The 24,577-nt window shown below is 38.5% G+C and overlaps 1 protein-coding gene across 1 annotated transcript in view; it reads right to left on the bottom strand.

Annotated features, from left to right (window-relative positions):
• Positions 1–24,407, bottom strand: part of lrguk (leucine-rich repeats and guanylate kinase domain containing) — a 28,767-nt gene extending 4,360 nt beyond the window's left edge. Inside the window, exons 1-17 of the mRNA XM_066705149.1 lie at positions 24,041–24,407; positions 23,447–23,548; positions 22,368–22,449; positions 22,026–22,126; positions 20,178–20,259; positions 19,319–19,443; positions 16,593–16,736; positions 14,369–14,449; positions 13,938–14,024; positions 11,555–11,661; positions 10,299–10,418; positions 7,415–7,511; positions 5,201–5,314; positions 4,017–4,218; positions 2,021–2,137; positions 1,708–1,874; positions 1,141–1,229 (exon numbers count right to left, since the gene is read on the bottom strand). Coding sequence (XP_066561246.1) covers positions 1,141–1,229; positions 1,708–1,874; positions 2,021–2,137; positions 4,017–4,218; positions 5,201–5,314; positions 7,415–7,511; positions 10,299–10,418; positions 11,555–11,661; positions 13,938–14,024; positions 14,369–14,449; positions 16,593–16,736; positions 19,319–19,443; positions 20,178–20,259; positions 22,026–22,126; positions 22,368–22,449; positions 23,447–23,548; positions 24,041–24,274 — 2,051 coding nt within the window. The 5' untranslated portion in view covers positions 24,275–24,407. The remainder of the gene's footprint in view (positions 1–1,140; positions 1,230–1,707; positions 1,875–2,020; positions 2,138–4,016; positions 4,219–5,200; positions 5,315–7,414; positions 7,512–10,298; positions 10,419–11,554; positions 11,662–13,937; positions 14,025–14,368; positions 14,450–16,592; positions 16,737–19,318; positions 19,444–20,177; positions 20,260–22,025; positions 22,127–22,367; positions 22,450–23,446; positions 23,549–24,040) is intronic.
• Between the last annotated feature and the right edge of the window lie 170 nt (positions 24,408–24,577).

Below are 24,577 nucleotides of genomic sequence, written 5' to 3'. Positions count from 1 at the left end.
GTCATCTCAAATCAACACCCCGCATCATGAAATGGTTTTACAGTCAGTCTCAGAGTTTACCCTATACGAGATATTCTGCATTAAATCATGATTCATAAATCAGAGAATACTGTAAATCCTTTCGTGTGAACCTCCCACAATGTTGAAAGAATCCCAACACATGCCTAATGTATACCGATTACTGATATGTGCTCGAAATCTTCTACAAGGTTATTCATAAATAATTAATTACATTGCTAGACAGGGGTACCGCCCCCCCACCCCTAGGAACAATATATAGGTTTAATTCCTTTGCATACATGCAGTATTTGAAAACAGGTCCATCGTTAAATGTGCTAAACATATATACATATGGGAATACTTTTATTTCCTGCAGCTATTTGCTTGAACCTCTTGTAGTCTCTAATTGTACTTGTTATTGTATCCCTGCAATGGGACCATAAGCTACAAAAATAGCTTTAGATCTTGTTCCATGGCAGCTCTTCCTGAACCAGTGGTGAGATGAACCGTTTTCACCTGTCTCTGCTTGGTGTACATGTACTTTCACAGCTGTCCCTTAAGGCCATACAGTGATCTCTTCAAATATGTAACCCCACCAACCCGCAACAATCAACCTTGACCTCAGATATCTAGCATCTGACAAATGTTTTCTTTTCATCATTTGGTCATTGATAGTATCTCCGTATACAAATGCACAGCCTGCACTGAAGAAGAGAAAATACAGTTGTTCACACTGACTGTAATGATTATAGGTTCAAACGATTTATCTCACAGTCCATTGGAAAGCTATTAAAGTGAGTCTGTGGTGGAGAATTATGTTTGGTGGACACCCATAAAGTTAATTGTAAAAGTCAGTACCTATAATTCTCTATCTGGTGCACGTCACTGTACATGGTATTTAAAGACACAGTTAAAACCTTCAAACCGCAAAGTAGACAAACTCTAAGAATACAAAAAATATCTATTATTCATTTTTTGTTCTTTTTTTTCAAATGGAAATTTAAATAGTTCAAGCACAACCACTCAATACAACAAACAGACACCTAGAGGCAAGGATTTGAGTATGTCAGTGTGTACAATATAAAAATAAATACAAAAACTAAGATTAAAACCAGCCTGTACAAGCCAGAGGAGGATTACCTCCTGAATAGCTGAGCGTAGGCGCTCGGGGTCTTTCCCTGCAGAGCCTCCCGTGCTGCCTGCTGCCGGCGCTGAATTGAAGCCATTTCCTGCAACAAAGTTCAGAGAACCACTGTGAAACCACTTATAATCTGATCGCGCCACACATCTTTATTGCCCATACTCACTTCAAAAAGTGTCTTAAACATTTTGAAATGTTCGAGAAAAACTAACCATGATTTACCGTCATGAGAGCAAAATCAATAAGTAAATAAATAAACACTTTTAGAAGAGTGTGCATTATCCCTCTTCGGAACAGTTAACAACAAATGGTTCCGTTTTTCTACATCATAAGGACACTCAACACACATTCATTACTGAGATGGGAAATGAATGCAGAGGCCTCTCCAGTCACCCAATGAGATCTATTAGGGTGGGTTTGACAGGAGAGTGTGGTCAATGCGGTTTCATAGACTCTGTATATTCTGGTAGTTCTGTCTTACATGTGAGTTCATTGTTGCCAGCAGATGTACCCCTCAAAAGTATTATTTCAGTTTACGTCAATGTGTAGGACACATCTGCACTTACCGCTGAAGTTTTCGGAGCAGAGAGTTTAGCCTGCACCTTGACTGAGTAATTCCTGCTGGTGGGGTCAAGGACTTCAGGGGCTTCAGCAGAGTAAGCATAATTGCTGACAGTCACTCCAGTGGGTGAATCTCTCGCTTTCTCCTCCACTGGAGACTCAGCCCCTAGATCTTTCAGAATGAACATGTGTAACACCAGACAGTACAGCACAAAGATTGGCCATCTAATGCATGAACATTGTTTCATTGGTCCAGTTTGGATACATATGTATGCTTGTGCACATAGGCGAGTTCAGTCAAGTAACAGCAGAGCTCACCTCTGAAGGAATCCTCCTCCATTGTGGTTCTATCCCTCTCCCGGACTGTTTTCTCCCCCAGACCCAGGTACTCCCGGACTAATTTGCTCAGGTTCCTGTAGGCATTCAATGTATCATCTAAAGGAAAATCAAATGAAAAGTAAGACAAGTTAAGTTAAAATGAAGAAGAGAGAGAGATTGTGATGGTATATATTTCTTATATGAAGTGATGTTGTTATCCTTGCAATATTATGTACAGACATGCTCAAATCTGTTGGTACCCTTAGAGCTCATTGAAATAATGCTTCATTCCTCCTGAAAAATGATGAAATTAAAAGCTATTGCATCATGTATAAAGCAAAGAAGCTGTGAAAAGAGATGAATTATTGCTCATTCTACAAAGATATTCTAAAATGGCCTGGACACATTTGTTGGTACCCCTTAGACAATATAATAAATAATTGGATTATAGTGATATTCCAAACTAATTCATTTCTTTAATTAGTATCACACGTCTACAATCTTGTAATCAGCCATTCAGTCTATTTAAATGGAGGAAAGTAGTCACTGTGCCGTTTGGTATCATTGTGTGCACCACACTGAACATGGACCAGAGAAAGCAAAGTAGAGAGTTGTCTGAGGGGATCAGAAAGAAAATAACAGACAATCATGGTAAAGGTAAAGGCTATAAGAACATCTCCAAGCAGTTTGATGTTCCTTTGACAACAGTTGCAAATATTATTAAGAAGTTCAAGGTCCATGGAACAGTAGCCAACCTCCCTGGGCGTGGCCGCAAGAGGAAAATCGACCCCAGATTGAACAGAAGGATAGTGCGAATGGCAGAAAAAGAACCAGGGATAACTACCAAAGAGATAGAAGCTGAACTCCAAGGTGAAGGTACGTCAGTTTCTGATCGCACCATCCGTCGCTTTTTGAGTGAAAGTGGCCTCCATGGAAGAAGACCCAGGAGGACTCCACTTTTGAAAGAAAAACATAAAAAAGCAAGACTGGAATTTGCTAAAATGCATATTGACAACCAATAATCCTTCTGGGAGAATGTCCTTTGGACAGATGAGTCAAAACTGGAGCTCACATCAGCTCTATGTTTGCAGATGAAAAAATTAAAAACTTTCAAATAAAAGAACACCATACCCTACACTGAAACATGGAGGAGGCTCGGTTATGTTTTGGGGCTGGTTTGCTACGCCTGGCACAGGGTGCCTTGAATCTGTGCAGGGTACAATTAAATCTCAAGACTATCAAGGCATTCAGTTGCAGGTCATGGGTCCTCCAACAGGATAATGACCCTAAACAGACAGTTAAAGCACCATAGAAGTGGCCTTCTATGAGTCCTGATCTGAATCCTGTCGAACATCTATGGAAAGAGCTGAAACTTGCAGTCTGGAAAAGGCACCCATCAAACCTGAGACAGCTGGAGCAGTTTGCTCAGGAAGAGTGGGCCAAACTACCTGATAACAGGGGCAGAAGTCTCATTGAGAGCTACAGAAAACGTTTGATTGCAGCTATTGCCTCTAAAGGTTGTGCAAACAAAATATTAAGTTGAGGGTCCCATAATCTGTGTCCATGCCATTTTCATTTGATTTATTATTTACAACATTATGTTGAAAAACAAAATCAAAAGCAAAGTCTGATTTCTATTAAATATGGAATAAACAATGGTGGATGACAATTCATTTTGTCAGTTTCAAGTTATTTCAGAGGAAATTGTGCTTTCTTAGTTTTTTGTGGAGGGGTACCAACAAATGTGAGCACGTTCTGCATGCATATACAGACATTTTATCTTAGTGTTTGTAAAGACATGTCACCTTGGATAAAGGCATCAGCTCCATAAATATGATGGATTAATATTTATTTGATAATATATGACGTCCACTCAGCATCGTCCTCACTCGTTGGGGAAAAAAAATCCGCTCTGCTGAGACCAGACAGCATCTGTTTTCCTGTGGTTTAATACAACTAATAGTGATAGACTAATATAGCAAACATTAAGCCTTACCACAGGGTATAACAGTGTCAAAGTATCCAGGATAATCTCTGTTCATGTTAATGTAGGTGTCCACCCTGGAAACGGCAATCTCAATCTGTGACCTGCTGTAGAGACCCCTCATTCTGAGCCGCCTGGCGTATTCCTCTTTGTCCATCGGGATTAGCAATATGTATCGTGGCTCAAAGTAGGTGTTCTTTAAACTCCTGACACCCTGAGGTACAAATCCAACCAAGTGTCATTATTGCTACACTGCCAGATAAATAAATGGTATGAACATTTCTTAAGTGTTTATTTTCAACCAGTCTTGACCAAAGCTGAATCAGATTTAATTAATTTCAAGTCTTTTGCCCAGCAAGACTCCTCTGCTGGTGACGGGATAAATGTGTGACATCGACAAGGTACTGCTGTGCCAGTGTCACTTTGAGTTAACTAACTTTGAGTTAACCCTCTATGACCCAGGCTGTTTTCACAGTTTCGATAAAACAAGCTTTTTTAAAGTAAGCTTCGCCTTTCCTTTTGACAACTTTTTTGCACTACTTATTTTAAGAGAAATCATCTGTACATCTCTCCGAAAAATGTATAAATCAGGTTTATTTGAGTTAAACAATTACTGGTTGGAAAACCTGGGAGAAAAGCTCTTAATTTTAATTGAATACAATAACAAATGTGTTTAGAGATTATACATGTAAATCATTGTACGGTTTTAATTAATTCATGGAGTAATATTTTAGTTTTGACCCCAAAAATGAATAACTAAGTGAATCAGCAACAATGCTGTTTAATGAGAGATGACATTTCTGTTATTAATATTGTTATTAATTATTCATCCATGTATTTACTTATTTCACTGACACATTTATACATAGAATCTAATAAGACTCTCCAGTAGAAAATACAGTCCACTTGTATAGAACAGGCAACACTGCATTAATAAAATACAGTACATTGAATTGAACACATATACTATATAAGAAACACAGTTAAAATTGATAGTAGAAAGAGAGGAGGAGGAATTTGTGCCTCGTTCCATGAAAAAAAACACCTGAAGAGAGTTAGTGAGCCACACTAGGAATCCCAGACAGAGAAGTCATAGAGTTAAGAAAAACACATTGAAAGAATGGTAACTGAAATTCCCCAAAAATTAACAAGAGAGGAGAGAGGTGGGGGGATGTTGTAGTTTGAAATCTCCTGACCTCAAGTTCCATGTGAACACAGCAAGCCAGTCCCTCTCTGGCTATATTTTCAATGGCATCCCTGGCTAGGCCATAGTAATGCCCTCCATATTTCATAGTCTGAATAAATTTCCCCTGCAAACATGGGAGAGAAAATAAAATAAATAACAGCTGATCAAATAATTAATTAAATACAATTAATACTAAGATTGGTCATCTAAACATATATATAGATACAACTTCCACCCGGTCCGCAAGATATTTCCAGTATAAGTGTTATTTATTTTTGTTTAATGCTTACTGCTTTGTATTCAGCATACAATACATAAAGTACAAAATAAATGAATGTGTTTTACAGTTGTTTTTACTAATTCCCTGAAGAATTCTCTTGTGAATGCAAACCACACTATTTAATCTTAAATTTAAAAAAAATTACAATAAGGCTGAATATTTTGTCTGTTCTTTGTTGGATATAGCCTGAATAAATACAATAATCCAGGCACATACAGAAGCATGTTGATACAGTAGCATGAATTGGTATTTAACAGAGGCATTTAAAAGTGTCACCTTGGGAAAAAACAGCAAATGTAGAACATGCAACTCAAAGCCACTAGAATTCTTCAGTGGACTTCTGGCTGAGGGGGAAATTACTCCTTCAGCAATTACATGAGTAGCAATCAGAGTACTGTAACTATGTGTAAATAGTTTACACTTATTTTAGGTTTATTTTAATACTGCCATTGGTTTCTTGTTAGAAAAATATGGGTTATGTAGATAATGCTTACAATTTTCTTCATAAATATGGTCCATTTGACATTGTACCTTTAATCACATCAATGGTAGAATGGCTATAATATTACTGGGGAACGGTTTAAAATTGGTCTATAGGTGATGTTTTATTCTTGATTATTCTTCAATTCCACTTATTTGAGAAACGAAAACCAGGTAGTCAGGTTGGTGTAATTCACCTGTGCATTTCACAGGGTCTCAATTATACGTAAAAACCTACAACTTTGTCAACTCCAAATCTGTTCAATGTTATGATTATGTAGGAGTGGCACAGACATCTGGTTAGATGAAATATCATGTCAAGTAAAGCTTTCCTTTTATATGGGGGATATTCAGGATTGTATGACAGATATTTCCTTTGATGCACCCACTTCCTTTCTCAGTTCAGCATAAGGTTATAATCTCAGATAAAAGCAATTCTTTCCCCTCAATTACTTAGGACATTGTACATATGAATCATTAGTTATATAAATACAGTTTTTCAGGAATAATTTGGAGAAAAGTAATAACAGATATGGTAAAAGCCAAGAATGTTTAAAATGATTCCCCTTTTTTCAATCATAGAGTTAGTGCCGTAGTTTCTAAACATTTAAGATTTACAATGTCAGTAACAGTTTAGAGTACTGTGCATCCACAGTATAACAGGAAACCATGTTACTGCTTTTTGCCTATGATCCTTTTCTAAACATAAGGAGCGTGACTATTTTTCATATGTTTGAAGGTTAAGTAGCAAATCAAGGTCATGAAAACATATTTATAAAAGCTGACATAGTTATGATTAATACTTTTATTACTACATTCATAACATTTTTGCATTTGAACAATTTTGTAGTCCCAATGTAGATTTCATAAGGACATACGCATATACTGTGATTATAGCTTCATGCGTGCACATGTAAAGGCAATGTTGCAGGATTTTAAGATATCCTAACATGAGACAATAGTGTCCATGGAGAATCAATGCAATCTGTGTTTTTAATGTGTAGAATATGTATGCATAGTATTCAGCAGTGACAGAGCCTACACCAAAGAGCACACGCCTCGTCTGTTCTTCTGTTAAGTTAATTCATTCATTTTTTCCCCCTAGTTGAAATTGTGATAAATGCTGCAAACATATACTCATATTTGCACCAGATGGCTGACTGAAATTTGTAGAATCCTAGCTTAAGATGCATTTTTTTCAGCTGCAATGTTTAGAATATGTTAATTTTAAAATATAGCATTGTTAAAATCAAATTGAATAGTAACAAACAATTCTGCACAAGGCTTTAGATTGTTTATTCTTGCAATGCATTTACACTTATGGGTTTCAAAAATGTTAGTAATGGGTATTTAGAATCAGTGTAGATTCATGTTCTTACTATTCAACATATAATCATTCAACATACTATTCAATATTCAACATAACCCCCCCCCCCCAAAAAAAAAAAAAAAAAAAAAACATACCGTGCGAATCATGTTTTCAAAAAACTCCTCCGAGACAAAGTGGTAATCACTGCCATCCACCTCGCCGAAATATGGACTCCTTGTTGTGTGACAGGCGCTGAAAAATATTTTTTAAATGATCTAAGCATTAAAAAAAAAAAAAATCACATTCATGGTCCTATAAATATGGAGCTATGGATCCCTATAAATCATTCTGCATTTATTGCAGGCCAGTCTATGTGTTATTGGAGGAAGTTATGCACAGATTCAGACAGGTCTTTAAAGAATTTGCCAAAGAGTAAGAGTGAATCCTTATTTATGCAGTTATAGATTTTTTTCTTCCCACATAAATGTCACCAGACATTTTTTTGAATTCCACATACAGGTGCAAAGCATTATATAACATACATGACTTAACAGCTGCATCCCATAGGTTAACATCATTTTAGTTTTGTTTGTAGTGATCCAAGTCAAAATGTAGAATGTATGTATACTGCTATGTTTTGGCTGATCATTTATTACAGCTAAATATGTTAAAAACTAGATTTAAATGGTTTACATGCAGTGCTATTTAACAAATGGAATTTTTAGTACGCATTTTAGTAAGAGTTGAATGAAAGTCCCTTGAAACAATTAATATAATATTCCTCTTAAATTACTCATGTTCAGCTGTTGTAAAGGCTTTGCAACATATATAATACGTTACAAATTCATAAAACGTTTAAGAAATCTCTTCTAGGTCATCATTTAAGCACATTAAGTAAACTTTTGTATTATTAATATTATTAGTAGTAGTATTAGACGTAGTAGTAGTGACTCTGTGATGACTGTACAAGCACTAACACACATTATTCCATTGGAGGAGCTTCCCAATGTGGTTGTAAGTAAATTGCAGGGATGGAGAAGAGAGAGGATGGAGAATTGATTCACGGTAGAAGTGGCCCCTCCAGCACTTTGGTAAAAATGTGCTCTGTAAAGAAGAGAGGCCCTGACCTGCTCCTGCATATGTACCAGATTAATGAGACTTAAAGCTGCTGCAGGCCATTTTGAAAAGACTGAGACATTCGCATCATTAAAACCCTGTCAAATTATAGCTTTTGTACAGAACGGAGATCAGGGTCACTGGGTAATGGCAGCTAATTATTATTCCACCATTAAAAAATGATATTCAAACTAACTGCCTTGTATAATATTTTTACTGGAGAAGACGACACTCGATATTAACCACACTGTGATAAAACGTATACGTATATATTAAAAAAAAATCTGGTAAAATAAAAATGGTTTGTGAGAAATGCTTAATAGCTCTGCAGTTTGACGGGGGACAATACTGAACTCCACAGCAGGGGCGGTCTGAGAGTCAGCGTATATATATATGGCAGAGACTGTGAGAAGAGGACAGTAAAATGCACTTATTACCTGTGCCGAGATGCCACAGTACAGAAGAACCATTATGACAGGATCATCGGAAGGCCGTGGCCTGAGAGAGAAATGTCCTTGCTTTCAATCAGTAGTGTGTGCGGCTGCAGCTCAGAACCAGCCAAGTGTTCAGACGTACATGCACAGCTCTTTGTCAGCAAGTCCTTATGGAATTCCTAATTGACTTGGGAGTGCAGGATTGCAAGGGTTTGAGAGATGCACCAAAGAGAACCCAGGGGCTCCTCCACCAGAGAAACTTGTGGCTTTCAAAGTGCTAAACCAGCCTGTAGGGGAATACATTTGGGTTTCAAAGCCCCCTGAAAGGTGTCTGGGTTTGTCATTGAAAATTATATGGCTGTGGCGCATCAGAATGTCATCTCTGACTGAACATTAAAGAGGAGAGGAATGACAGGAGGTCTGTCACTTACCCTGCAGTTATGGAAATTCTGCAAAATAGTGACAAATTACTGTAAAAATGCATAATTCGCATCATAGTCATTGGCATCTGTAGTGGTTTTATTTATTTATTTAAGTAAAGAAAGTCCTCCAAAATATCACATATGTATATTTTTGCACCATAGAAAAAAATGTGGGAGATCTGTATGTGTCTGTATTTCTTTATTTGCCAATCATTTTATTAATTGGGCTTGTGATAACAGGAACTGTTATACATTGTAACTGTATGCCCACTTCTGTGTTCGGCTTCTAAAGCGATACACTGAATAAACACTAGAAACATGGCCATATGGTTTTCACATTCCTAATTATCAATCACAGCCAAACAGTTTTGTGTTACTAGCAGAAATGGGAAGCTAATGTAGAAATAGAACAATTGTTTTTTTTTTTTTTTTTAAGATTTCTCATGGCAGCATTACTGCAAGATTTTATTCTCTAAGTGCGCCTATGGGACCACATTTTTACAGCCTTCTTTCCACACTTTTACGAGTTATCAGCAGGATCAAAAGCACGCTTCTGGAAATAGTTATATAAATACAGTGTATTACCATTAAAATTACAAAGCATACATGTTCCTTATCAACCTCAATCAGCTACTGTGCAACAGATGGCATTGCCGAACAAGAAGTTTGCAGGTTGCTGTGGACAGGACGCCACATTGGTGTTAATTTAACAATCTTGAATATTATCATATGTTGTATAGAAGTGTATGTATTCATATTCCCACTAACACATTACACAAGAAAAATTCTCAGTGTATTCTTAGACGTTAACAGAAAAGTAAAATCAATACTTGAGAAGTTTTTCCTTTCTTTCTTTCAGACATGTTTTGTTTTGTTTCCCACTGTCACTGCTGCTTGTTTGTTCCAAGCGGTTTGATCTGATCTGTGAGATCTCACAGTTGGATGCACCTTTTTTTTTTCGGGAATGCTATGTGGACGCTGTTAGCATCTGTTCTCTCAGCTAATTTAGTGCATCATTCAATGCAGCTTTATACAAGAACAGAGTGATGCCAGATGCTTCGACTTACCCGTATGCAAAGAAGTCACTGAATTCCCGACACAGTCTGTGAGCAAGTTCACGTTTCCCACAAGCCTGGGGGCCTGTCAGGACCAGCATGGGATAGGGAGCATCGAGGCTAGGCAGGGTGCTAAAAGATATAACTCTAATTAATTCCAGTTTCACTTTTTGATTTTTTAATACTAAGTATAAAATCCATATATGTATTTTGTTTGAGATACTACACTGTTCCCCTGTAAGTAAGATGTAGCGCTGTATAGATATTAATTCTAATATGTGTCGAGAGACTCTATTACCCCCCTGGGCAGCAGTCACCTTGGTTTCCCAAGTTCAGACCGTATGCACACTGGGGCTGACAGCCCAGAGAGGGTAAGCAGGGCACCAAGCCCAGGATTCTGGGAACTGCGACAGAAAGTGTTGCAGTGACTCTTAAATACAGTTTTGAAAGCATTCACCATTCACCAGCCACTCTTATGAATTGCAAATGCGCACAGCATTTCGGCTCCAAGTGCAGTGGTGTGTGCAATGCTGCATTTAATAAGATCTGAGTCTGAAACTATAACCTGTAATATGATACAGATTAAGTGGGAATTTGCTAATTTGACAAATCCCCTATACAGAAATCAGTCTCATCATTACCTGTTTATTTGAAAATCGTTACTCTAGCCATCTCATAATGTGTATGAAAGAACTGACAGATTACATTTGATTTCTGCAAGGTTATGGAAAGATGTGGTTGTTTAGTGGGAAAGCATGATAATGATAATTAAATCTTATTAAGTAGAAGAAAATGGGATTTATTGGATACCAATCAAAGACATAAGTATGTTATAAATTGTAACCCAACTGTCATTCTTAATCATCTCTACTCTACCATACGGTAGTGGATTCGTGTCATATATTATGGAATTAAACTTCTTGCTTTCTAAGTATTGTGCAGCAAAACTTTCTTTTTCCAGTATTTAGTTTTTTTACTAAGAAACAATAAGAAATAAATAAATTGAGACATAACTCGCTTGTAATACAAGACAATTTAACAGACACCAGCAGCTAAGCTATTAAGAACAAACAGATTATAATCAATACTTCAACTTTATGCTCATGTCAATCAGATCATTAATTTTATGTACAATTTTTATGGCGAATTAAGGGATGCTACTCTGTTTCAGTTTCATTGTGATTGACTCCTATTTTCAGAGAGTTCTACTTCAGAACAGCACAAAGCTGCCCCCTATGGTTACAACACAACAATGATTAAATGTTTACCTGTCAAAGATTATTTGTGGCTGCATTTGCTGATACACCACATGTGTCATATGATCTCGGGCAGCAACAACTTCAGGAGGGGGGTCATATTTATTCACTGCTGCTACCTGGAATGATATTAAGGGTTATATATAAATATAGCTATAATACTTACAGTGGGGGAAAAAAGTATTTGATCCCCTGCTGATTTTGTATGTTTGCCCACTGACAAATAAATGATCAGTCTATAATTTTAATGGTAGGTGTATTTTAACAGTGAGAGACAGAATAACAACAAAAAAAATCCAGACAAAATGCATTAAAAAAAAGTTATACATTGATTTGCATGTTAATGAGGGAAATAAGTATTTGACCCCTTCGACTTAGTACTTGGTGGCAAAACCCTTGTTGGCAATCACAGAGGTCAGACTTTTCTTGTAGTTGGCCACCAGGTTTGCACACATCTCAGGAGGGATTTTGTCCCACTCTTCTTCTCTACTCCAAAGCATAATGTTTCCACCTCCATGTTTGACGGTGGGGATGGTGTTCTTGGGGTCATTCCTCCTCCTCCAAACACGGCGAGTTGAGTTGATGCCAAAGAGCTCGATTTTGGTCTCATCTGACCACAACACTTTCACCTCGTTCTCCTCTGAATCATTCAGATGTTGGCAAGCTTCAGACGGGCCTGTACATGTGCTTTCTTGAACAGGGGGGCCTTGCGGGTGCTGCAGGATTTCAGTCCGTCATGGCTTAGTGTGTAACCAATTGTTTTCTTGGTGACTATGGTCCCAGCTGCCTTGAGATCATTAACAAGATCCTCCCGTGTAGTTCTGGGCTGATTCCTCACCGTTCTCATGATCATTGAAACTCCACGAGGTGAGATCTTGCATGGAGCCCCAGACCGAGGGAGACTGACAGTTATTTTGTGTTTCTTCCATTTGCGAATAATCGCACCAACTGTTGTCACCTTCTCACCAAGCTGCTTGGCGATGGTCTTGTAGCCCATTCCAGCCTTGTGTAGGTCTACAATCTTGTCCCTGACATCCTTGGACAGCTCTTTGGTCTTGGCCATGGTGGAGAGTTTGGAATCTGACTGATTGATTGCTTCTGTGGACAGGTGTCTTTATACAGGTAACGAGCTGAGATTAGGAGCACTCCCTTTAAGAGAGTGCTCCTAATCTCAGCTCGTTACCTGTATAAAAGACAACTGGGAGCCAGAAATCTTGCTGATTGATAGGGGATCAAATACTTATTTCCCTCATTAACATGCAAATCAATGTATAACTTTTTTGAAATGCGTTTTTCTGGATTTGTTTGTTGTTATTCTGTCTCTCACTGTTAAAATACATCTACCATTAAAATTATAGACTGATCATTTCTGTGTCAGTGGGCAAACGTACAATATCATCAGGGGATCAAATACTTTTTTCCCTCACTGTAATGTGCTCAATATAACCAAAGTATTACAACTCTAGGTCACCTCTACATTCAATCTAATTAAAAAATAATCTAACTCTACCCTGTCTTCTTTAGTGGGGGGAGGAGAGACAGCATTTCCATCTTGCACACTTGCATACAGTGAAATGTATGTATTCACTATGATGGTGCGAATGCAAATAGATTCATGGGGCTGTTTCTCATATATAGAACGAGTACCCTCCACCAAAACCCTTTGGGTGAAAATAATACTGGCAAATGGAGTGGGAAGGTGGCAGCATTGTGAGAAATGGGAACTGATTTTCAAGAAAGACAAGGAATGTTATAAGAAAGTGCATAATGATGAAAGATGACATAGATGAAGACAAAGCTGAAAGAAACCTGACTATTTATAACCACGTTTTCCTGGATAAAGAGAAACATGCCCTCAAGCACATGAGGAAAGGGAAGACACCTGCAGCTGATGGCATATCGATTGACTAGTATGCCACTGGGCTTGATACACTGCAGGAAAAATACAGTATCATCCGACTAAAGTAATATTAAACTTGATCCCAAGAGACAGATGGAAACCAAGATGAAGACCTCCTGGAAGATGGCAAGATTAGGCCAGGAATTTTCAGGAGCAAGTGGGACAAAGAAAGACTGAGGACAGAGTTCTATGGACAAAAATCAGGAAACGTAAGAAAGTTTACAAAGGAGAGGAGGCCATTCGACCCATCGTGCTCGTTTGGTGTCCATTAATAACTAAGTGATCCAAGGATCCTATACAGTCTATTTTTGAATGTTCCCAAATTTTCAGCTTCAACCACATCGCTGGGAAGAGGGGGAGAGCTTTCATTCAGTAGGATCGATCAAACAAGATCGAAGACCATGATTAACATAAGATAAACTGTACATAGGCCAAAATATGATAGACATACACAAGCACAAACACCTTCAGCTGGGAAAGGCTAGGATATGTTACCTTTTCTTCCACTCTCACTTTCTGTCGATCCAGATCAGTCAGTCTTTGCAGCAGAAAGAGCAGAGACAGGCGGTAATCAGGGTGCTCCTAATATTCAGATAAGATAATACCAACAGTCCATGAAAATGATTATAACAAACACGGTGACAGGCAGGCTAAAATAGACAGGAAGCTGTGACTTCCCACTTTTACTCAAACAAGTCTCAAAACACAAAGCCCAAGACATTGGTGATTAAAAAGGAGGTTTTGAACCAAAACTGCCTGCCTCTTTGCTTTAGCAGATGTGAAGTTCAATAGTTACGATTTTTCATCTTGATTCAATATCCTGAGTTAGTTCCCAGGTGTCAGGCTCTACACAGTGCTGGTTAGAAAGTTCATTGTCGGTCATGGGAAGCTCATGTAAAGCAGCAGAAGAATGAGGCGGTGCTAACCTGAACGGGGTTCCCCAGCAGATTGAGATCTCGCAGCAGAGGAAGATCGTGAATGTGTGTGGCTTCTTCTACTTCACTGATCTACATGGGGACAATGTATTGAAACTAGCAATATTTTCGCAGAAAGAAAGTATGTTTTCCTAGGCACTGTCCTTGCATTTCACACCTGTTTTAGCTTGCAAAGATTACCTTGTATGCATTTCACTGTGATAATCTAAAACATTGCCATCAGTCAAACTGAATTGAACAAACTGAATTAAAAAATAAATTGCATGCCATTCAGTATCAGTTCTTAAGTAGCACAAGAAACAAACATTCCGGATTCATTATTAATATTATAGATTTATTGGCAGACACCCTTATCCAGGGCAGTTCTAGCCTCAGGGATCCACAACTACGCTTTAATTTAAATATGTATTCAAGAGTTCGGACAACCCCAAAGTAAACTCTATTCACCTTCTAGATGTATACAGTGGCTCTCAAAAGTATTCACCCCCTTGGACTTTTCCACATATCATTATGTTACAACATGAAATCAGAATGGATTTAATCAAGAGTTTTTGCCACTGATCAACACAGAAAATGTACATAATGTCAAAGTAAAAAATATAATCTGCAAATTAATTACAAATAAGTATGTATGCATAAGTAATCACCACCTTTGCTATGACACCTGCTTGAGCTGTGGTGAAACCAAATGTCTTTAGAAGTCATGTAATTAGTTGAGTCCACCTCATTTCAGGTTAAATACACCTGTCTCTGAGAGGTCCCACAGTTGGTTAGTACAATTCCTAACAAAAACTACATCATGAAGACGAAGGAACATTCAAAGCAAATCTGGAATAAGGTTCTTCAAAAGCACCAATCAGGGGTAGGACATTTCCAAGGCATTGAATATTCCCCAGAGCACAGTGAAATCCATTATTAAGAAATGGAGAGAATATGTGAATCTGCCTAGATCAGGCTGTCCTCAAAAACCGAGTATCCGGGGCGAGAAGGGCACTAGTCAGGGAGGCCACCAAGAGGCCTATGGCAACTCAAAAAGAGTTACAGTCTTCCACAGCTGAGCTGAGAGACACTGTGCATACTGCAACAATAGCCCGGGTGCTTCACAAAAGGGGCCTTTATGGAAGAGTGGCAAAACGAAAGCCATTGTTGAAAAGAATTTGCATCAAATCTCGGCTGAGTTTGCCAGAAGGCGAGTGGGAGACTCTGAGACCAAGTGAAGGAAGATTCTATGGTCTGATGAGACCAAAATAAAGCTTTTTGGCCTGAATGCTAAGCGCTACAGTTGGCACAAGCCTAACACTGCACATCATCCTGAGAACACCATCCCTACCGTGAAACATGGTGGTGGCAGCATCATGCTATTGGGATGCTTCTCTGTGTCTGTACCTCGTACAGATAGAAGGCAAAATGGATGCAGCAGAAATCCTGGAAGAAAGAAATCCAGAGAAATCCTGGAAGAAAACCTGCTGAAGTCTGCAAAAAACCTGGGACTTGGGAGAAGATTCATCTTCTAGCAGGACAATGACCCCAAACATACAGCCAAAGCCAAACTGGAGTGGCTTAAAAACAAAAAGGCCAATGTCCTGTAGTGGCCCAGTAACAGCCCAGACCTCAATCCAATATATGTGGAAAGAGTTGAAAATTTCTGTTCACCAAAGGTCCCCCATCCAACTTGATGGAGCCTGAGCAATTTTGCAAAGAAAAATGGGCAAAAAGTGCAATGTCCAGATGTGCAAAGCTGGTAGAGACTTATCCACATAGCCTCTAGTAAATATTGACTGAAAGGAATGATTACTGCATTCATATATTATTTAGAAAAATGTGCAGATTCTATTTTTCACTTTGACATTATGGACATTATCTGTGTTGATCAGTGGAAAAACCCTTGATTAAAACCATTCTGATTTCATATTGTAACACAATGTTATGTGGAAAAGTCCAATATAATCTAATTTTAAATGTACTGGGGAGTAAAATAGGACTACTAGAATGGGAGTCTACTAGAACGTAGATGTTCAACAGTGCCAGAAACATAAATACTTATAAATAAAGTACAGAAACCTCAGGAATTAGTGTTGCCAACCAAGAGTCAACTATGATAATTTTATTCAATTTTATTCAATCTTAACATCAGCATTACAAATACCATACCATGATTTGCCTAATTAAAACTGGAAGTCGCAATAATAATCCAAGGTTAGGGGGGGGAAACTACCTGGTTGTTCTCGAGATTGATGGATTCAAGCAGATCATGATTCTGAAGCCCACTCAGACTCTGGACCCCATTGAAGGACAAGTCCAATACCTGCAGGTTGTGAAGGTTCTCCAACTTTTCAATTTTCTGTATCCGATTACTCCTCTGTGAATTAAAACCAATAATTAAAATATTAATAAATAAACAAAAAAACAAGAGAATAAATAAAACAGCAATTGTGCACTCATAAGGCTTTTAAAACCGCAACATTGTTAATTTTTTTTTTTTTTTTACTGCTCTCAGGTAGTCTTTGATGGATGACAGTTAAGTGCTGGAGACATGCCAGTGTGGGTTCTCAACATGTTGGTCTACTTTGCATTTTGACCCTCTCTGTCACAGAGCTATGAATTTTAATCCCAGCTCCTGCCAGTCAGGGTGTCGCCTGAACTCAAGCATCAACCAGGGAACACGTATGGTTCTTGACTGAGTACAGCAGGGGGGCTTGTGACCATCAGGCTCTCAAAACCCTGGAGTTAGTTTCGCACTGACGGCCCAACGGTGGACACTGACAAGGGCTGGCTGTGAGCAAGTCTGAAAGCGCTCCAGGTTTGCTTTCCTTAGCAGCAGGTGCCAAGGGTGATGCTTAATGGAGCACTTCCAATAGCTGATTTAGAAGAATTAGTCTGTTAAAGGACAGCAACAACAGAAAACGCAATTAGAATTGTGAGGTGTAGGACACATGCTGCTATGCCATATGGTTGTATTTATCATAACACCATTAAAAAATATAAAGAACAAAAAGGGTGAAGAAAAAAAACACAAGACTTAAGTTTTGTATAATGTATGCAAAACATCTGCTATTTTTATATTAAGTAAACTTGTTTCAGTTCCATATAATATATCGATTACATAAATTCAGAAGATTTTCTCACTTTTCTACCAGTTTTTAAATTATACACCAAGGACTAGATAAGCAGGTGTTATATATTTCTCACCACTGGTCCACTACAATGAAAAAATACAGCAAATCATATTTATCTGGCATGGAATTGAATGACTACATGCTTAGTATTATTATTAGAACTCTTTCCAGTTAGCACTTAGAGTGGATTGCATATGTGCTCAGCCCCGAAGGACTTTTTCACATTTTGTTATGTTACAATCTGGAATGAAAATGGATTTAATTGGGATTCTCTCCCTTTCATTAACACCACATATACAACACCTTGAAGGTGCAAAATATGTCTTTTATTATGAAACAAAAGTTAAAAACAAAAAAACCTGAAATGTGTTAGTTGCTTAACTATTCATCCCCCAATACTTGGTAGAACCACATTTGGCAGCAGTTACAGCTGCAAGTCTTTTTCGGTAAGTCTCTACCAGCTTTGCATATCTGGTTCCTGTCATTATTGCTCAATTTCTCAAGTTGGATGGGCACTGTTGGTTAACAGGAACATTCAACACTAGCCACAGATTCTCAAATTGGATTGAGGTCTGGGCTTTGACTGGGCCATTCTAGGACACTCAGCTTCTTGTTTTTAAACCACTGCACTGTAGCCTTGGCTGTGTGTTTAGGATCACTGTCTTGCTGAAAGGTGAACCTCCGCCCAGGCCAAGGTCTCTTGCAGACTGAAGCAGATTTTCCTCTATTTGGCTCCATCCATCTTACCCTCAATCCTGACAGGTTTCCCAGTCCCTGCCAATGAAAAGGATCTTCATAACATGATGCTGCCCCAACCATGCTTTACCTTGGGGATGGTGTTCTCAGGGTGATGAGCTGTGTTGGCTTTGCGCCACACATACTGTTTTGCATTTAGGTCAAATATTTATATTTTTGCTCTCATCCGACCAGAGAACCTTTTGCCACATATTTGCTGTGTCTTCCACATGTCTTCCAAATGGGATTAGATGTGATGGATTTTCAGCAATCTTCCAGATAGCCCAGAGTTGTGGAGCATCCGGGTAATAGTTGACATATGGACAATTTCTTGCATCCTGGCCCTGGAGTTACCATTGGCCTCTTGGTGGCTTCTCTGACCACCGACCTCCTTGCATGGTTGCTCAGTTGGACGGCCTGCTCTAAGCAGAGTTGTGGTTCTGCCATATTCTTTAAAAAAAAAAATTATAATGGATTTAACTGTGCTCCGGGGGATTTTAAAAGTTTGGGATGTTGTTCTATAGGCCAACCCCGACTGGTGCTTTTCCAGAATTCTCTCTTGAAAGCTCCTTCATCTTCATGGTGTGGTTATTTTGATATGCTCTCTGACATACTCTGGGGCCTTCCAGAAACAGGTGCATTTAATCTGAGATCATGTGGCACTTTAATTGCACACAGGTGGATTCAATTAATTATGTGACTTCTGAAGGCAATTGGCTACACCACAGCTATATATAATAATTATAAATAAAACAAAAATAATCTTTTTTTTCCCAACATTGACATTATGAAATACTTTGTGTAGATCAGAAAATCCCAATTAAATCAATTTTTGTTCCAAATTTTAAGACTACAGAGTGTTCAAAAGTCCTTGGGGGGTGAATACTTATGCATTCCACTGTAATAACATCAATGACCTCATTATGAGCTATGTCTTGATAACAACTTGAAATACCACTGCCTCAAATCTATTTATTACATAATTATTCTATTGATCACAAATCTTTCTTTATAATGCTTGGTAAATTAAATAACTGTCAAGAGTGCATTTAGCCGATACTCAAAATAATAAAATAAGTGAAGTACTCACCAGACAGAGTTCTTTAATAGGTAGGTTGTCTAACCCACTAATATGTGAGATCCTGTTATTTGCCAGACTGAGGTGAGATAGACTGCTACAGTTCTCCAAGCCTTTAATTTCACTGAAGCCATTGTCTGTCAGTTTGAGGGAAGTGTTAAGAGAGCAATTACAAGTTCTAGGTAACTCAGAAGTACTTATTATGACTCTTGTGAAAGTGTTAAAGTGGCTCACGACGGTACCATCAGTCTGTCAACCATTTATTATTTTGAACCATACAGATAATTTCGGAGCTCGAGAAGAGAAAGGGTTGGATAGCAATGAAATCAAAATATACAAGAAACTGCAGCATCAGTCACCTAATAAAATATCAGTCAGAAATTAAGCACATTTACCATGCTATTATATCTATAATAATAATGGAACTTCAAAATTGAAGAATATAAACTTACACTGTTATAAATACACTCAATAAGGCCTACTTTCAACTCTTTAATAATGGGAAAATGAAAACCATGTGAATAATTTATACTTTGGTTTTCTTTAATTAATATACAATTCCACTCAGGTACAATTTACATTTCAGAGAGTCTGACCGATGCAATTCCACTCTGTCGGTTCCAGAAAAAAGCCATTAGAAACTCAGCTGATATAGAAAAGAAATCTCAGGGAATTCAATCACCTGTAGAAGAATTGTGTGGACAAAAATCAACACTGCAATGGAGTCATTTGATTTCCTGTTTCAATTACACCACACCGCTACTATCCTCACTAGTGTTTCTGATGGCAATATTTAATGTAATCATCATGTAAACAGAGTCAGTTTTTAAACCATCCTTTCACTTTTTTCCCCCTATTTAAAAAAGGATACAATCCAGAATCAGTTTACTCAGAGATGCATAAGCAGATAAGTCCTTCATTTCAGACATCTGGTTGTGGGAATAATTTACTTCCTGTAATGTAAAAATATTAATTTACTTTTCATTTTTAGTATGTGTATGGAAAAGGATAGTTCTGGTCCATAAACGCACACTATCATTCTCTCTCTTAATTAAAAGGAACGTGTCTCAGCCACCCAGAACAAAGCAGACACACACGGACTTTTAGCACCAGATCAGTGGTCTTCTGCCTGTAACCATGGCAACCAAGACAGCAGCAACAGACTTTTTTTTTTTTATGTCTTCGATAAACAAACAGAAACTGTTATGAATATCCAAGTGGCAAATTGACAAAACACTTTTTAAAGCTGTTAAGATAGTAAAATAAAAGATTGAGAAGGAGGACAAACAGAATAATAAAATCTGGTACGAGCTGAAAGAAAATAAAAATGTTAAATATCATATACCAGGTATATTCAGATGTATGGAGGGAATGCCGGCATTACACTTTATCCTTCTATCAACAAAATAGAGTTTCAGTAGAAATAAGGCATAGATACTCCTTGGGGCATTTATAAGGATATCCAACCTGGAAATCATCTTAAAAAAGGTATTGGGCAGCGCACAGGTCAATTATAATCAAGATTACAATTCCAACACTATTATTTGATGAAATTGTAATGACTGTGAAATTATGTTTCAATTATAACCATCTGAATGTAATAACAATGATAATGAGAACTATGTACCAGAGGGTGGAGCTGCTGTGAACTGTTATAACTGACTGAAAGATCACCTGGAGAAGTTGGGAGAAAGAAATCCATTTTGGCTGCTCAATCAATTAGTAATTAGAGGAGGCCAGGCTCATCCCTGAAATGTTAGTTTTAGCTTTATGGGGGCTTATTTATAATTATGTTTTTTGTACGTTAAAAAGAAAAAAGCCTCCCTGTCTCTCCTGGGTCTGCGAGCGTCTTGCACAGAGAGGGTTGCGAAGGTCTTTTATTCAAGTATGACATATCCTCAGAGGGACAGACATGGTCAACACACAGGGCTCCAAGGTAAATGATGCAATGGGGAAATAAGGCGACTGCTGGAAATTAATAGCAGGTCCACAACTGAAACAGGACTGAAAACAGGAGGTAATTGGTCACGGTGAAGTGGGTATCTGGACGGGCTACCCTGCTAGGCAGCATGGAAATAACTCTTTCCAGAAACAGCTGGATAAGATTCTGGGATCAATTAGCTGCTGAGCAACCAAACAAGCAAAGAGGGGCTAAATGGCTAAATCCTCTCACTTGTAGCCATCCTTATGTGCGCGTTTTGTTTGTTCAGAATACGACGAGCTGTGTTTGGCTGCCAAGTCCCTCCTGCCCACCCACACGGCTTACTTTGTTTATGCCGATTAATGCTCAACGACCAAGACATAACTAGAGGAACTTAAACTAACACACTCACCTGTTTAAAACGTTTAAAAAGAGGACACCACTTGGCTCTTCCACTCTTTAGTTGTAACACATGAGACTCATAATTCACTGGCAAGGATACTTAAAGGTTCCTAGAATATGTGGCCATATGACCACTGTTCTGCTGCTCATATCCAGCTCAGAATGCTGCAGTAATTGTCATTCAGCACTACTATCCTAATACACAGCTGATGGCATGTTTATTCAGTTGAAAAGTTATTTCAATAGAAGCATGCATTTTGATTTTAATGTGCAGTAATTATAAATTACCCCCTGGTCTGCTGTTTTGTAATGCTGCAATTAACTCCTCCACCCCCCACCCCCATCACAAATATTATAATTAATTAATTAATTAATTTCCTTGCATTCTGAACCTACCTTTAGATTTTTTGGTGGCTCAAATCCAAAAAAATCACGAAGTTCATTGTGAGAGGCATCAAGTTTGATTAGAAATGGCATGTGGCTAACACAGGATAAATCTGAAAATGAATATAAAACAAAATAAAATCTACATGTGTTCCATTCTTGTATTTTATTCTAGGTATTTCAATGACTTTCTAAGGATTAATTGCATACATATATCCAACCTCCTCTCTAGCAGGTTAAGCACGTAGCAAGATGAGAATAGTGTTATTAAACATATTTATTTATACTTTTTCATAATATACATTGCACTAAATTCCAACTAGAATAAAATCAATAGATGTTGTGAATCCATACCTTGAATCCTATTGTGTGCAAGTTCCAGTTTCTGGAGGTGGATGTAATTGCACAAAATAGACACATCTAGTAAGTTTCGACCCTGTGCAAAAAACATGTACCATTTTTCTTAAAACAAACTTAAATTCCGATTCAAGTACATTGTTAACTAACTGCTCATCGCAACACAAACCAAACACACTCTAGGCTCAGTTAGATAAACAGCACATTCACATAGGAATTAACTATAATTATTAGCATCATCAAGAAAAGTGTATCCAGATGACATCGCAGTGACACCACTGGAAAGAGGGTCCTAAGAGAAGGCAGCAGGAATTAGACAAGAATTATTACAAGCAGAAGAAAAAAAGTTTAACCATAATATATGCCTCTTGATTCTATTTCAATAAATGGAATATTTATTGTTTTGCAAAGAGGCTACTCTAAATGGGGGTCCATGGAGATAAAGCCCCCCCAAGAATCCCCTGGTGTCTTTTCACCTGAGACTAACTGAAATCAAGATCGTTCCAAGACAGGATCATGCTTTGCATTTCTTAGTGGTAATGCATTGGGACCTTATACTGCCCTGTAGGTGATGTTTTAAACATGTATTTTGATAGTGGCATAATTGCTGTATACGGTGACATTACATTCATGTGAGTTTCAAGCAATGACTTGGAAAAGGGGTCCGCTGGACAGAGACTTCTGAGAAATCCCGGTCCCGGAGCAGAAAATCGTTAGCTTTTCTCTCATGGCACCCTGAGCTCTAATCCAACGCTCTTGTGAAGAAAAAACAAAACAGCGATGCTTTCAGCTTATTATTGTTATTCAGCTCACAATTTCCCAGCCTCTCACAGTCAGAGACTGTGTAGCAGTGGGGGCATTAAAGTCTGAAATGAAGACCTTTGCAAGGGAGTGTGATTGATTATTGTGTTGAAGGCCCTGCAAATTAAGAAGTAAGTTCAAAAGCAATAAAAACTTAATTGGCACGTTTTTTGTAAGAAGGAAAGACCATTGATTCCACCAGAGCGAGATCAGTTAAGACAATAAGAGGGACACATTGAAATGACTGGACTATTCGATCACATGTGCTGGCTTACTGGTAAGGACAGGCTCAGGTAGACGTGCTCCAGTCCAGCTGCAGAAGAGCCCAGGCTGGACAAGCCGTTAGAAACGTCTCCCTCCGTCAGTTGAGAATCGTCCTTCACGTCACAAAACAAACGTTTCGTTTCTTCTGTACCATTTGTTTTAATCTTCGGTCTCGTTTGATGTCATTTATTTCAGCATAATTGTATACGTTGAGCTGTTCATTTATGTTCAATAACTTTACAGTATGTTGCATTTAATAATAAGAATGATAATTCTGAAATTCTCCAGCTTACACACACACACACATAGACACCGACCTTGTGTTCACGGTGGCGAATCTGAATGATGCCACAGTACTGTTTCTGGCTTTAATATACGTGCATGTTATCGACAATGATCTATTATCGCTACACTGTGTCACATATTATCTCTGATGCATGCTACTTAACTTGAATACTAATGGTGCTTAGCCTTAGACTAACCTGCATACTATATAACCGTCATACAAATATGACATTCAGTGTTATATTATTATGCAAAACGTACTGCCACATACAAAGTATCTTCAGGTTATATATTAAGTCGTGTTACAGCGTGTTTGTTACCTCCTCCATGCTCGGCTCCTCGTCCTCCGGAGAGCTGCAGTAGTGAGAGGGCTGTGCGGAGGAGCGGCCACCCAGGGGAGCCGCAGGTGAGCCCGGGCCCCGCGGGGCTGCCATCTCCTCCATCCTCAGCAGCGGCCCACGGGGCCCCGCAGCGCTGCCGAGAGAGGAGGCAGGTGACCGGCTCGGGGATAGACCTCCGAGCACGGAGTTTGCAGGTGAAACAGAAACTGACATGTTACACGTGTATTATCACGATTACACTATTTTATTGTTAAAACTACGGCGTAGCAAAGCGTTATCCTTCTGCCCTGGGGAAAAGACGTGCGGTTTCGCGGAGTTTGAGGGCATTTCCAACTTCCCGGCTGTGTATCGGGGGTTGCTATGAAACCGTACACTTCATGGTGACTGAAGAAGTGCATTCTGGGATTTTGAGTTTTAGACACACCTTAATGGTGTGCCAGGCCAGAGCTGACGGGGCCCAGTGCTCTCTGTCCAGTGGGATTATCCATTGCATATGTGGACGTTTATCATTGTTTT

The sequence above is a fragment of the Amia ocellicauda genome, chromosome 5, assembly GCF_036373705.1.
Source record: "Amia ocellicauda isolate fAmiCal2 chromosome 5, fAmiCal2.hap1, whole genome shotgun sequence".
Taxonomy (NCBI): Eukaryota; Metazoa; Chordata; class Actinopteri; order Amiiformes; family Amiidae; genus Amia; species Amia ocellicauda.
This window is presented reverse-complemented; position numbering and strand designations above follow the sequence as displayed.